This window comes from Oncorhynchus tshawytscha, linkage group LG20 (genome assembly GCF_018296145.1).
Source record: "Oncorhynchus tshawytscha isolate Ot180627B linkage group LG20, Otsh_v2.0, whole genome shotgun sequence".
In the NCBI taxonomy this organism is placed as follows: Eukaryota; Metazoa; Chordata; class Actinopteri; order Salmoniformes; family Salmonidae; genus Oncorhynchus; species Oncorhynchus tshawytscha.
Genome location: NC_056448.1, coordinates 48240853 through 48254873, shown reverse-complemented (window position 1 = coordinate 48254873; position 14021 = coordinate 48240853). Strand labels below are relative to the sequence as shown.

At 42.3% G+C, this 14021-nt stretch overlaps 1 protein-coding gene across 4 annotated transcripts in view; it reads right to left on the bottom strand.

Annotated features, from left to right (window-relative positions):
* LOC121840219 (metalloprotease TIKI1-like) overlaps window positions 1-13585 on the bottom strand; it is a 157225-nt gene extending 143640 nt beyond the window's left edge. For all 4 annotated transcript variants that reach the window (XR_006079484.1, XR_006079485.1, XR_006079486.1 and 1 more), the window contains exons 1-2: window positions 12703-13585; window positions 8521-9081 (exon numbers count right to left, since the gene is read on the bottom strand). Coding sequence is in view for 1 of the 4 variants with exons in the window: in XM_042302764.1 (XP_042158698.1) it covers window positions 8521-9081; window positions 12703-12810 (669 nt within the window). In the remaining 3 variants the exon portion in view is untranslated. The remainder of the gene's footprint in view (window positions 1-8520; window positions 9082-12702) is intronic.
* Between the last annotated feature and the right edge of the window lie 436 nt (window positions 13586-14021).

Below are 14021 nucleotides of genomic sequence, written 5' to 3'. Positions count from 1 at the left end.
ACACTGTAGACAGGGTTATATCTGTATGAGGTTATAACACTATAGACAGGGTTATATCTGTATGAGGTTATAACACTGTAGACAGGGTTCTATCTGTATGAGGTTATAACACTATAGACAGGGTTATATCTGTATGAGGTTATAACACTATAGACAGTGTTATATCTGTATGAGGTTATAACACTATCGACAGGGTTATATCTGTATGAGGTTATAACACTATAGACAGGGTTATATCTGTATGAGGTTATAACACTATAGACAGTGTTATATCTGTATGAGGTTATAACACTATCGACAGGGTTATATCTGTATGAGGTTATAACACTATAGACAGGGTTATATCTGTATGAGGTTATAACACTATAGACAGTGTTATATCTGTATGAGGTTATAACACTATAGACAGGGTTATATCTGTATGAGGTTATAACACTATCGACAGGGATATATCTGTATGAGGTTACAACACTATAGACAGGGTTATATCTGTATGAGGTTATAATACTATAGACAGGGTTATATCTGTATGAGGTTATAACACTGTAGACAGGGATATATCTGTATGAGGTTATAACACTATAGTTAAAATACTGTAGATTGTGATTTTAAATTCCTTTTTATTTATATTTGTTTTTCTATTTTTTAAAATTTAAATTCAGTTTAGTTTCAGTTAGTTTTCAGACCTAAATTTGCTCATTTTTATTCAGTTACATTTGTATAAAGACATGTATATTTTGTATTTATATAATTTTGTTTAAATTTGAGTGTTAGTGACAAAAAGCATGCCTGGGAGGCTAGGAAACACTTGTGTTGTATAGTAGGGGTTTAGGTGATAGGTCAGTGATAGGTCAGATCATAGGCTAGGTTAAGTTTCAATCATAAAGTCAATCTCAATGTGACTTAGATTTAAAAGGAATAGCAACGAGACGGTGAACAAAAACATGTCACCCATGTTTACACCACTCTCTGTCACGCATGTTTACACCACTCTCTGTCACCCATGTTTACACCACTCTCTGTCACGCATGTTTACACCACTCTCTGTCACCCATGTTTACACCACTCTCTGTCACCCATGTTTACACCACTCTCTGTCACGCATGTTTACACCACTCTCTGTCACCCATGTTTACACCACTCTCTGTCACGCATGTTTACACCACTCTCTGTCACCCATGTTTACACCACTCTCTGTCACGCATGTTTACACCACTCTCTGTCACCCATGTTTACACCACTCTCTGTCACCCATGTTTACACCACTCTCTGTCACCCATGTTTACACCATTCTCTGTCACCCATGTTTACACCACTCTCTGTCACGCATGTTTACACCACTCTCTGTCACCCATGTTTACACCACTCTCTGTCACCCATGTTTACACCACTCTCTGTCACCCATGTTTACACCACTGAGGTGCACCAATCCCATGTTTACACCACTCTCTGTCACCCATGTTTACACCACTCTCTGTCACCCATGTTTACACCACTGAGGTGCACCAATCCCATGTTTACACCACTGAGGTGCACCAATCCAAAGTCTTTTAACGTGGAAGAAGAATCAAGTTAGCTTACCGAGCCAATTGTACCCTGTTAGCTAGTGGTAGGGGGAAAGGGGGAAACCTAGTCAGGTGTACAGGGAAAGGGGGATACCTAGTCAGTTGTAAAGGGAAAGGGGGATACCTAGTCAGTTGTAAAGGGAAAGGGGTATATCTAGTCAGTTGTAAAGGGAAAGGGGGATACCTAGTCAGTTGGAAAGGGGATATCTAGTCAGTTGTAAAGGGAAAGAGGGATATCTAGTCAGTTGTAAAGGGAAAGGGGATATCTAGTCAGTTGTAAAGGGAAAGGGGATATCTAGTCAGTTGTAAAGGGAAAGGGGGATACCTAGTCAGTTGGAAAGGGAAAGGGGATACCTAGTCAGTTGTAAAGGGAAAAGGGGATATCTAGTCAGTTGTAAAGGGAAAGGGGGATATCTAGTCAGTTGTAAAGGGAAAGGGGGATACCTAGTCAGTTGGAAAGGGGATATCTAGTCAGTTGTAAAGGGAAAGAGGGATATCTAGTCAGTTGTAAAGGGAAAGGGGGATATCTAGTCAGTTGTAAAGGGAAAGGGGATATCTAGTCAGTTGGAAAGGGAAAGGGGGATACCTAGTCAGTTGGAAAGGGAAAGGGGATACCTAGTCAGTTGTAAAGGGAAAGGGGGATATCTAGTCAGTTGTAAAGGGAAAGGGGGATATCTAGTCAGTTATAAAGGGAAAGGGGATACCTAGTCAGTTGGAAAGGGAAAGGGGATACCTAGTCAGTTGTAAAGGGAAAGGGGGATATCTAGTCAGTTGTACAGGGAAATGGGGATATCTAGTCAGTTGTAAAGGGAAAGGGGGATACCTAGTCAGTTGGAAAGGGAAGGGGATATCTAGTCAGTTGTAAAGGGGGATACCTAGTCAGGTGTAAAGGGAAAGGGGGATATCTAGTCAGTTGGAAAGGGAAAGGGGGATATCTAGTCAGTTGGAAAGGGAAAGGGGGATATCTAGTCAGTTGGAAAGGGAAATGGGGATATCTAGTCAGTTGGAAAGGGGGATATCTAGTCAGTTGTAAAGGGAAAGGGGGATACCTAGTCAGTTGTAAAGGGGGATATCTAGTCAGTTGTAAAGGGAAAGGGGGATATCTAGTCAGTTGGAAAGGGGGATATCTAGTCAGTTGGAAAGGGAAAGGGGATATCTAGTCAGTTGTAAAGGGGGATACCTAGTCAGGTGTAAAGGGAAAGGGGGATATCTAGTCAGTTATAAAGGGAAAGGGGGATACCTAGTCAGGTGTAAAGGGGGATACCTAGTCAGTTGGAAAGGGAAAGGGGGATATCTAGTCCGTTGTACAGGGAAATGGGGATATCTAGTCAGTTGTAAAGGGAAAGGGGGATACCTAGTCAGTTGGAAAGGGAAGGGGATATCTAGTCAGTTGTAAAGGGGATACCTAGTCAGTTGTAAAGGGAAAGGGGATATCTAGTCAGTTGTAAAGGGGGATACCTAGTCAGGTGTAAAGGGAAAGGGGGATATCTAGTCAGTTATAAAGGGAAAGGGGGATACCTAGTCAGGTGTAAAGGGGGATACCTAGTCCGTTGGAAAGGGAAAGGGGATACCTAGTCCGTTGGAAAGGGAAAGGGGGATATCTAGTCAGTTGTAAAGGGAAAGGGGGATACCTAGTCAGTTGTAAAGGGAAAGGGGATACCTAGTCAGTTGTAAATGGGGATATCTAGGGAAATGGGGATATCTAGTCAGTTGTAAAGGGAAAGGGGGATACCTAGTCAGTTGTAAAGGGAAAGGGGGATACCTAGTCAGTTGTAAAGGAAAGTCAGGGGATATCTAGTCAGTTGTAAAGGGAAAGGGGGATATCTAGTCAGTTGTAAAGGGAAAGGGGGATATCTAGTCAGTTGGAAAGGGGATATCTAGTCAGTTGTAAAGGGAAAGGGGATATCTAGTCAGTTGTAAAGGAAAGGGGGATACCTAGTCAGTTGGAAAGGGAAGGGGGATATCTAGTCAGTTGGGGAAAGGGGATACCTAGTCAGTTGTAAAGGAAAGGGGGATACCTAGTCAGTTGGAAAAGGGGATATCTAGTCAGTTGTAAAGGGAAAGGGGATATCTAGTCAGTTGTAAAGGGAAAGGGGGATATCTAGTCAGTTGTAAAGGGAAAGGGGATATCTAGTCAGTTGGAAAGGGAAAGGGGGATACCTAGTCAGTTGGAAAGGGAAAGGGGGATACAGTTGTAAAGGGAAAGGGGGATACCTAGTCAGTTGTAAAGGGAAAGGGGGATATCTAGTCAGTTGTAAAGGGAAAGGGGGATATCTAGTCAGTTATAAAGGAAAGGGGATACCTAGTCAGTTGGAAAGGGAAAGGGGATACCTAGTCAGTTGTAAAGGGAAAGGGGATATCTAGTCAGTTGTATAGGGAAATGGGGATATCTAGTCAGTTGTAAAGGGAAAGGGGGATACCTAGTCAGTTGGAAAGGGAAGGGGGATATCTAGTCAGTTGTAAAGGGGGGGGATACCTAGTCAGTTGTAAAGGGAAAGGGGATATCTAGTCAGTTGTAAAGGGGGATACCTAGTCAGGTGTAAAGGGGGAAAGGGGGATATCTAGTCAGTTGGAAAGGGAAAGGGGATATCTAGTCAGTTGGAAAGGGAAAGGGGATATCTAGTCAGTTGGAAAGGGAAATGGGGATATCTAGTCAGTTGGAAAGGGGGATATCTAGTCAGTTGTAAAGGGAAAGGGGGATACCTAGTCAGTTGTAAAGGGGGATATCTAGTCAGTTGTAAAGGGAAAGGGGGATATCTAGTCAGTTGGAAAGGGGGATATCTAGTCATATCTAGTCAGTTGGAAAGGGAAAGGGGGATATCTAGTCAGTTGTAAAGGGGGGATACCTAGTCAGGTGTAAAGGAAAAGGGGATATCTAGTCAGTTATAAAGGGAAAGGGGGATACCTAGTCAGGTGTAAAGGGGGATACCTAGTCAGTTGGAAAGGGAAAGGGGGATATCTAGTCCGTTGTACAGGGAAATGGGGATATCTAGTCAGTTGTAAAGGGAAAGGGGGATACCTAGTCAGTTGGAAAGGGAAGGGGGATATCTAGTCAGTTGGAAAGGGGGATACCTAGTCAGTTGTAAAGGGAAAGGGGGATATCTAGTCAGTTGTAAAGGGGGGATACCTAGTCAGGTGTAAAGGGAAAGGGGGATATCTAGTCAGTTATAAAGGGAAAGGGGATACCTAGTCAGGTGTAAAGGGGGATACCTAGTCAGTTGGAAAGGGAAAGGGGGATATCTAGTCAGTTGTAAAGGGAAAGGGGATACCTAGTCAGTTGTAAAGGGAAAGGGGATACCTAGTCAGTTGTAAGGGAAATGGGGATATCTAGTCAGTTGTAAAGGGAAAGGGGGATACCTAGTCAGTTGGAAAGGGGAAGGGGGATATCTAGTCAGTTGTAAAGGGGGATCCTAGTCAGTTGTAAAGGTAAAGGGGATATCTAGTCAGTTGTAAAGGGGATACCTAGTCAGTGTAAAGGGAAAGGGGGATATCTAGTCAGTTGGAAAGGGAAAGGGGGATATCTAGTCAGTTGGAAAGGGAAAGTCAGGGGGGAAAGGGGGATATCTAGTCAGTTGGAAAGGGAAAGGGGATATCTAGTCAGTTGGAACAGGAAAGGGGGATACCTAGTCAGTTGTAAAGGGAAAGGGGATATCTAGTCAGTTGTACAGGGAAATGGGGATATCTAGTCAGTTGTAAAGAGAAAGGGGGATACCTAGTCAGTTGGAAAGGGGAAGGGGATATCTAGTCAGTTGTAAAGGGGATACCTAGTCAGTTGTAAAGGGAAAGGGGATATCTAGTCAGTTGGAAAGGGGGGGGATATCTAGTCAGTTGTAAAGGAAAGGGGGATATCTAGTCAGTTGGAAAGGGAAAGGGGATATCTAGTCAGTTGGAAAGGGGGATATCTAGTCAGTTGGAAAGGGAAAGGGGGATATCTAGTCAGTTGGAAAGGGAAATGGGGATATCTAGTCAGTTGGAAAGGAAAGGGGGATATCTAGTCAGTTGTAAAGGGAAAGGGGGATACCTAGTCAGTTGTAAAGGGGGGATATCTAGTCAGTTGTAAAGGGAAAGGGGATATCTAGTCAGTTGGAAAGGGGGGATATCTAGTCAGTTGGAAAGGGAAAGGGGGATATCTAGTCAGTTGTAAAGGGGGGGATACCTAGTCAGGTGTAAAGGGAAAGGGGATATCTAGTCAGTTATAAAGGGAAAGGGGATACCTAGTCAGGTGTAAAGGGGGGGATACCTAGTCAGTTGGAAAGGGAAAGGGGGATATCTAGTCCGTTGTACAGGGAAATGGGGATATCTAGTCAGTTGTAAAGGGAAAGGGGGATACCTAGTCAGTTGGAAAGGGAAGGGGATATCTAGTCAGTTGTAAAGGGGGGGATACCTAGTCAGTTGTAAAGGGAAAGGGGGGGATATCTAGTCAGTTGTAAAGGGGGATACCTAGTCAGGTGTAAAGGGAAAGGGGGATATCTAGTCAGTTATAAAGGGAAAGGGGATACCTAGTCAGGTGTAAAGGGGGATACCTAGTCAGTTGGAACCTAGGAGGTGTAAGGGGGATATCTAGTCAGTTGTAAAGGGAAAGGGGGATACCTAGTCAGTTGTAAAGGGAAAGGGGGATACCTAGTCAGTTGTAAAGGGAAAGGGGGATATCTAGTCAGTTGTAAAGGGGGGGATATCTAGTCAGTTGTAAAGGGGGATAAAGGGGGATATCTAGTCAGTTGTAAAGGGGGGATACCTAGTCAGGTGTAAAGGGAAAGGGGGATATCTAGTCAGTTGTAAAGGAAAGGGGATACTAGTCAAAAGGGGGATATCTAGTCAGTTGGAAAGGGAAAGGGGGATATCTAGTCAGTTGGAAAGGGAAAGTTGGGGGATATCTAGTCAGTTGGAAAGGAAAGGGGGATACCTAGTCAGTTGTAAAGGGAAAGGGGATACCTAGTCAGTTGTAAAGGGAAAGGGGATATCTAGTCAGTTGTAAAGGGAAAGGGGATATCTAGTCAGTTGTAAAGGGAAAGGGGATACCTAGTCAGTTGTAAAGGGAAAGGGGGATACCTAGTCAGTTGTAAAGGGAAAGGGGGATATCTAGTCAGTTGTAAAGGGAAAAGGGGGATACCTAGTCAGTTGGGAAAGGGGGATACCTAGTCAGTTGTAAAGGGAAAGGGGATATCTAGTCAGTTGTAAAGGGAAAGGGGGATATCTAGTCAGTTGTAAAGGGAAAGGGGATATCTAGTCAGTTGGAAAGGGAAAGGGGATATCTGTCAGTTGTAAAGGGAAAGGGGGATAAGTCAGTTGGAAAGGGAAAGGGGATATCTAGTCAGTTGGAAAGGGAAAGGGGGATATCTAGTCAGTTGTAAAGGGAAAGGGGGATATCTAGTCAGTTGTAAAGGGAAAGGGGATACCTAGTCAGTTGTAAAGGGAAAGGGGGATACCTAGTCAGTTGTAAAGGGAAAGGGGGATACCTAGTCAGTTGTAAAGGGAAAGGGGATACCTAGTCAGTTGTAAAGGGGGGGATATCTAGTCAGTTGTAAAGGGAAAGGGGATATCTAGTCAGTTGTAAAGGGAAAGGGGGATACAGGTGTAAAGGGAAAGGGGATATATCTAGTCAGTTGTAAAGGGAAAGGGGATATCTAGTCAGTTGTAAAGGGAAAGGGGGATATCTAGTCAGTTGGAAAGGGGGATATCTAGTCAGTTGTAAAGGGGGATACCTAGGTTGTAAAGGCTAAAGGGGATATCTAGTCAGTTGTAAAGGGAAAGGGGATATCTAGTCAGTTGTAAAGGGAAAGGGGATATCTAGTCAGTTGTAAAGGGAAATAATATCTAGTCAGTTGTAAAGGGAAAGGGGGATACCTAGTCAGTTGGAAAGGGAAAGGGGGATATCTAGTCAGTTGTAAAGGGGGGGGATACCTAGTCAGTTGTAAAGGGAAAGGGGATATCTAGTCAGTTGTAAAGGGAAAAGGGGATATCTAGTCAGTTGTAAAGGGGGGGATATCTAGTCAGTTGTATACCTAGTCAGTGTAAAGGGAAAGGGGGATATCTAGTCAGTTGGAAAGGGAAAGGGGGATATCTAGTCAGTTGGAAAGGGGGATATCTAGTCAGTTGGAAAGGGAAAGGGGGATATCTAGTCAGTTGGAAAGGGAAAGGGGGATATCTAGTCAGTTGGAAAGGGAAAGGGGGATATCTAGTCAGTTGGAAAGGGAAAGGGGGATATCTAGTCAGTTGTAAAGGGAAAGGGGGATACCTAGTCAGGTGTAAAGGGGGATACCTAGTCAGGTGTAAAGGGAAAGGGGGATATCTAGTCAGTTGTAAAGGGAAAGGGGGATACCTAGTCAGGTGTAAAGGGGGATACCTAGTCAGGTGTAAAGGGAAAGGGGGATATCTAGTCAGTTGGAAAGGGAAAGAGGTATATCTAGTCAGTTGGAAAGGGGGATATCTAGTCAGTTGGAAAGGGAAAGGGAAAAGGGGATACCTAGTCAGTTGGAAAAGGGGACACCTAGTCAGTTGGAAAGGGGGATACCTAGTCAGTTGTAAAGGGGGATACCTAGTCAGTTGTCCAACTGAATGCCTTCAACTGAAATGTGTCTTCTGCATTTAACCCAACCCGTCTGAATCAGAGAGGTGCAGGGGGGCTGCCTTAATCGACATCCACGTCTTCGGCGCCACGGGGAACAGTGGGTTAACTGCCTTGCTCAGGGGCAGAACGACAGATTTTTACCTCGTCAGCTCGAGGATTCAATCAAGCAAACTTTCGGGTTAGTGGCCCAACACTCTGACCACTAGGCCTACTGCCGCCCCCCTGATGCTAGGTCTATTTGAAACATCCCCATCTCCTGGCAGGATTTATTTAGCAGATTCAGTAGCTTGAAAATCCTCCAACATATAGGGGTACAAGAGGGTTCTGGTCAAAAGTAGAGACGTACTATCTTGGAAATAAGTTTCACTTTCAGACGGACCCACTCACCTGAGAGAAGTTGAGTCCGTTCAGCGGGTGACACTGCTCCTCCACCTTCTCCACAGCTCCTGTCCTCTTCCTCATCCTCTCTGCCTCCTGGGCCAGGTACAGATCCAACACCGGGACCCCCCTCGTCTTAATGTCCGCCTCCGTCAACGAGTTCACCATCAACATCACCCACACAGGCCTCTTCCTCTCCCAGTTCCCCGCTATCGCATTAAACAGGTAGTCAGCGTAGAGGCCTTTACCCCTCTGGTCAGGAGTCATCCAGAATGGCATCATGAGCTTGACATACTCCAAGTGCCTCTTGAGGCGTCCGTAGATGTCTCTGGGTAGAACGTCCTGTAGGGTTCCCCCCTGGGGGAGGAGCTGGCAGCTGGTCAGGGCTGAGATGGTGTAGGGGTCAGTCAGGTCCAGCTCCAAGTAAACCATGTTACTCTCCTGGAAAGCTTTCTTTGAGTTCTCTGGGATAAAGTCCCAGACGCGCGTGTAAGGGACGTGGATCGTGCCGTAGAAGTAGGACGGAGGGTTACGTTTGATGGTCCACAGGAAAGAGTTCAGATCACTTTGCTGCCGAAGGTGAAAAAAGAAGAAAAAGAAACATGAGTGAATTAGTGTTATTATTACCAGGCTATAAACCACATTACTGTTATTACCAGGCTATAAACCACATTACTGTTATTACCAGGCTATAAACCACATTACTGTTATTACCAGGCTATAAACCCACATCAGCATTATTACCAGGCTATAAACCACATTACTGTTATTACCAGGCTATAAACCACATTACTGTTATTACCAGGCTATAAACCACATCAGTATTATTACCAGGCTATAAACCACATTACTGTTATTACCAGGCTATAAACCCACATCAGTATTATTACCAGGCTATAAACCACATTACTGTTATTACCAGGCTATAAACCACATTACTGTTATTACCAGGCTATAAACCACATTACTGTTATTACCAGGCTATAAACCCACATCAGCATTATTACCAGGCTATAAACCACATTACTGTTATTACCAGGCTATAAACCCACATCAGTATTATTACCAGGCTATAAACCACATTACTGTTATTACCAGGCTATAAACCACATTACTGTTATTACCAGGCTATAAACCCACATCAGTATTATTACCAGGCTATAAACCCACATCAGTATTATTACCAGGCTATAAACCACATTACTGTTATTACCAGGCTATAAACCACATTACTGTTATTACCAGGCTATAAACCCACATCAGTATTATTACCAGGCTATAAACCCACATCAGTATTATTACCAGGCTATACACCACATTAGTGTTATTACCAGGCTATAAACCCACATCAGTATTATTACCAGGCTATAAACCACATTACTGTTATTACCAGGCTATAAACCACATTACTGTTATTACCAGGCTATAAACCCACATCAGTATTACTACCAGGCTATACACCCACATCAGTATTACTACCAGGCTATACACCCACATCAGTATTACTACCAGGCTATACACCCACATCAGTATTATTACCAGGCTATACACCCACATCAGTATTATTACCAGGCTATACACCCACATCAGTATTATTACCAGGCTATACACCCACATCAGTATTATTACCAGGCTATACACCCACATCAGTATTATTACCAGGCTATACACCCACATCAGTATTATTACCAGGCTATACAACCACATCAGTATTATTATTACCAGGCTATACACCCACATCAGTATTATTACCAGGCTATACACCCACATCAGTATTATTACCAGGCTATACACCCACATCAGTATTATTACCAGGCTATACACCCACATCAGTATTATTACCAGGCTATACACCCACATCAGTATTATTACCAGGCTATACACCCACATCAGTATTATTACCAGGCTATACAACCACATCAGTATTATTACCAGGCTACACACACATACACACATCAGTATTATTACCAGGCTATACACCCACATCAGTATTATTACCCAGGCTATACACCCACATCAGTATTATTACCAGGCTATACACCCACATTAGTGTTATTATTACTACCAGGCTATACACCCACATCAGTATTATTACCAGGCTATACACCCACATCAGTATTATTACCAGGCTATACACCCACATTCGTGTTATTATTACTACCAGGCTATACACCCACATCAGTGTTGTTATTACCAGGCTATATAACCACATTAGTGATGTTATTACCAGGCTATACAACCACATTAGTGATGTTATTACCAGGCTATACAACCACATTAGTGTTGTTATTACCAGGCTATACAACCACATTAGTGATGTTATTATTACCAGGCCATATAACCACATTAGTGTTATTATTACCAGGCTATACAACCACATTAGTAATATTATTATTACCAGGCTATACAACCACATTAGTAATATTATTATTACCAGGCTATACAACCACATTAGTATTATTACCAGGCTATACAACCACATTAGTAATATTATTATTACCAGGCTATATAACCACATTAGTAATATTATTATTATTACCAGGCTATACAACCACATTAGTGTTATTATTACCAGGCTATACAACCACATTGGTAATATTATTATTACCAGGCTATACAACCACATCAGTATAATTACCAGGCTATACAACCACATTAGTGTTGTTATTACCAGGCTATACAACCACATTAGTGTTGTTATTACCAGGCTATACACCCACATCAGTATTATTACCAGGCTATACACCCACATTAGTGTTATTATTATTACCAGGCTATACAACCACATTAGTGTTATTATTATTACCAGGCTATACAACCACATTAGTGTTATTATTATTACCAGGCTATACAACCACATTAGTGTTATTATTATTACCAGGCTATACAACCACATTAGTGTTATTATTATTACCAGGCTATACAACCACATTAGTGTTATTATTATTACCAGGCTATACAACCACATTAGTAATATTATTATTACCAGGCTATACAACCACATTAGTAATATTATTATTACCAGGCTATACAACCACATTAGTAATATTATTATTCCCAGGCTATACAACCACATTAGTAATATTATTATTACCAGGCTATACAACCACATTATTGTTATTATTATTACCAGGCTATACAACCACATTAGTGATGTTATTACCAGGCTATATAACCACATTATTGTTATTATTATTACCTGGTTATATAACCACATCAGTGTTATTATTACCAGGCTATACAACCACAATAGTGTTATTATTACCAGGCTATACAACCACATTAGTGATGTTATTACCAGGCTATATAACCACATTATTGTTATTATTATTACCAGGCTATATAACCACATTATTGTTATTATTATTACCAGGCTATACACCCACATCAGTATTATTACCAGGCTATACAACCACATCAGTATTATTACCAGGCTATACAACCACATTAGTGTTGTTATTATTACCAGGCTATAAAACCACCTGATCATATAAAGTAATTTATTACCAGGCTGAAAAAATGGTCTTATGACTGTGTGTGTGATCATGTGTGTGTGTGTGTGTGTGTGTGTGTGTGTGTGTGTGTGTGTGTGTGTGTGTGTGTGTGTGTGTGTGTGTGTGTGTGTGTGTGTGTGTGTGTGTGTGTGTGTGTGTGTGATGTCATTCACCAACTATGTCACTAAAGTTAAACAAAGATATGGACAAACAAACCATTTTAATAGGTAGCCCTTCTGAAACAGACTTACAATAACCACAAACAACTACTCGTCGTTATCCACTGCAAATAGACAGCGGGAACAGGGAGCTATTTAAATTGACTGAGACTGTTGATTCTAAATGAGGTAGATTATTTGATGCTCGATAATGGACTGATAATGTCTTATTTACAGTACACTAGACTAACACAATACACAATCGATATGAACTGCGCTCTCAGAGGAAATGGAAACTTTACAGGTTGAATGAATGAATGAACTAGCCTGTAATAACCAATTTTGTAAACATAAAAGTGAACGGAAGAAGAATCATATAAAATATTTATAGGCTAAAACTGGACAGTGGACATTCAGATAGGCCTACTCAAATCTCGGTTGATTTAAATATTAACTATTTCATTGTATAGAAAAATGGGATAATTTACTTAGATGTAAGACTAATTATATTAGAGAGAACGTGATGTGAGGGCACTTACTTTCTTATTGAGCTCGCAGTTAGAGGACTCCCGGAGGCTCCATTGGTCGGCTCCTTTCACCAGCAGTGTTAGGAACGCTTGAATAAATGCGACCCAAGAGACCAGCATCGTAACTCTAAACCTGCACGTTATTTTCACAACGTGTCGTAAGATGAAGCTACCCCAAAAAAAACCAACTCGCTCCGGGGAAATTACCTAAATTAATTTCCGAATTTCAGTTCCATGGAAAGAATAAGTCAAACACGCCGACATATAGCACATCTAACTTTCTGCCGCAGGAAGAACTCATGTTTGAGTGAAATTGCTTTCAATACTTAACTTGAGTGTTGTTTTTTCCCCTCCTGGGAAAGCATTGACGATGTTTGGTGGCTATGTCGTCACGCTGTTTCCCCTCATATCTGATAATAAAGGTGCCTTGCACGACACGCCAGGGAAGCCTGCAACTTTCTCCGCCAATAGTAGACTAGACTACAAGTCCTCAATAAGATCAATCAAATCTATATTTCCCGTGTTTATAGCCCACTCACTCATAGAAACGATCAGACTGCGCACGAGTAGGTTCGTATCCAAAGTGCACTCGAGCAACAGGTTATGTTCTAAACTAAAAACGACGTGGACCGCGGGTTCCGAAATGAGCGGTGGAATTCCTCCTCGCTGCGACGGTGTTACTCTGCTCTACTTCCAAACACAGGACCGCAGATACAAATTAATGTACAAGTGCTGTTCGGAATTCGAACATTGCAACACTTTATTTGGTATCCGGTTGTCCAACTCCAAGCGGCATCAACCGTAGGCGAATCCTCGAAGAAACGTGAGAAACGTTCTTTACCGTGTCGTCTGTGTTTCCAGACTGCCCTCATTACTCCCTCACAGTGTTGCTGGAGTGTGAGCATCTCTGTCAGGCTCAGGCATGGGGCATACTGTGCAATCTGATTGAACATCTCACTCACCGCATGTCGTGGCGGGATATATAAGAAGCACACGCATTCACTTCAAAAGTAGAAACCGAGTACGGTTGTTCTATTCCTCCGGGCTTTTATCAGGGGCTTTCAAGGCATACTGGACCGGGTTGTAGCGTAGTTGTCCAGAGATCACTCTCTGATCCCCAACAGTAGGCTAGCTACACTGATAGTGGGACAAGTGATTTCACATCCAGGAATAGAATAAAACAAGTAAACATTTACAACGTATTTAGGTGACTGAAAATGAATACAGTTGTATTTTTTCTTATAATAGCATATGTATTACCTCTATTTAACCAGGAAGCCTAGGCCTAACTTATCAAATAGCTAATATTTATTAGTACCATTATTATGGTG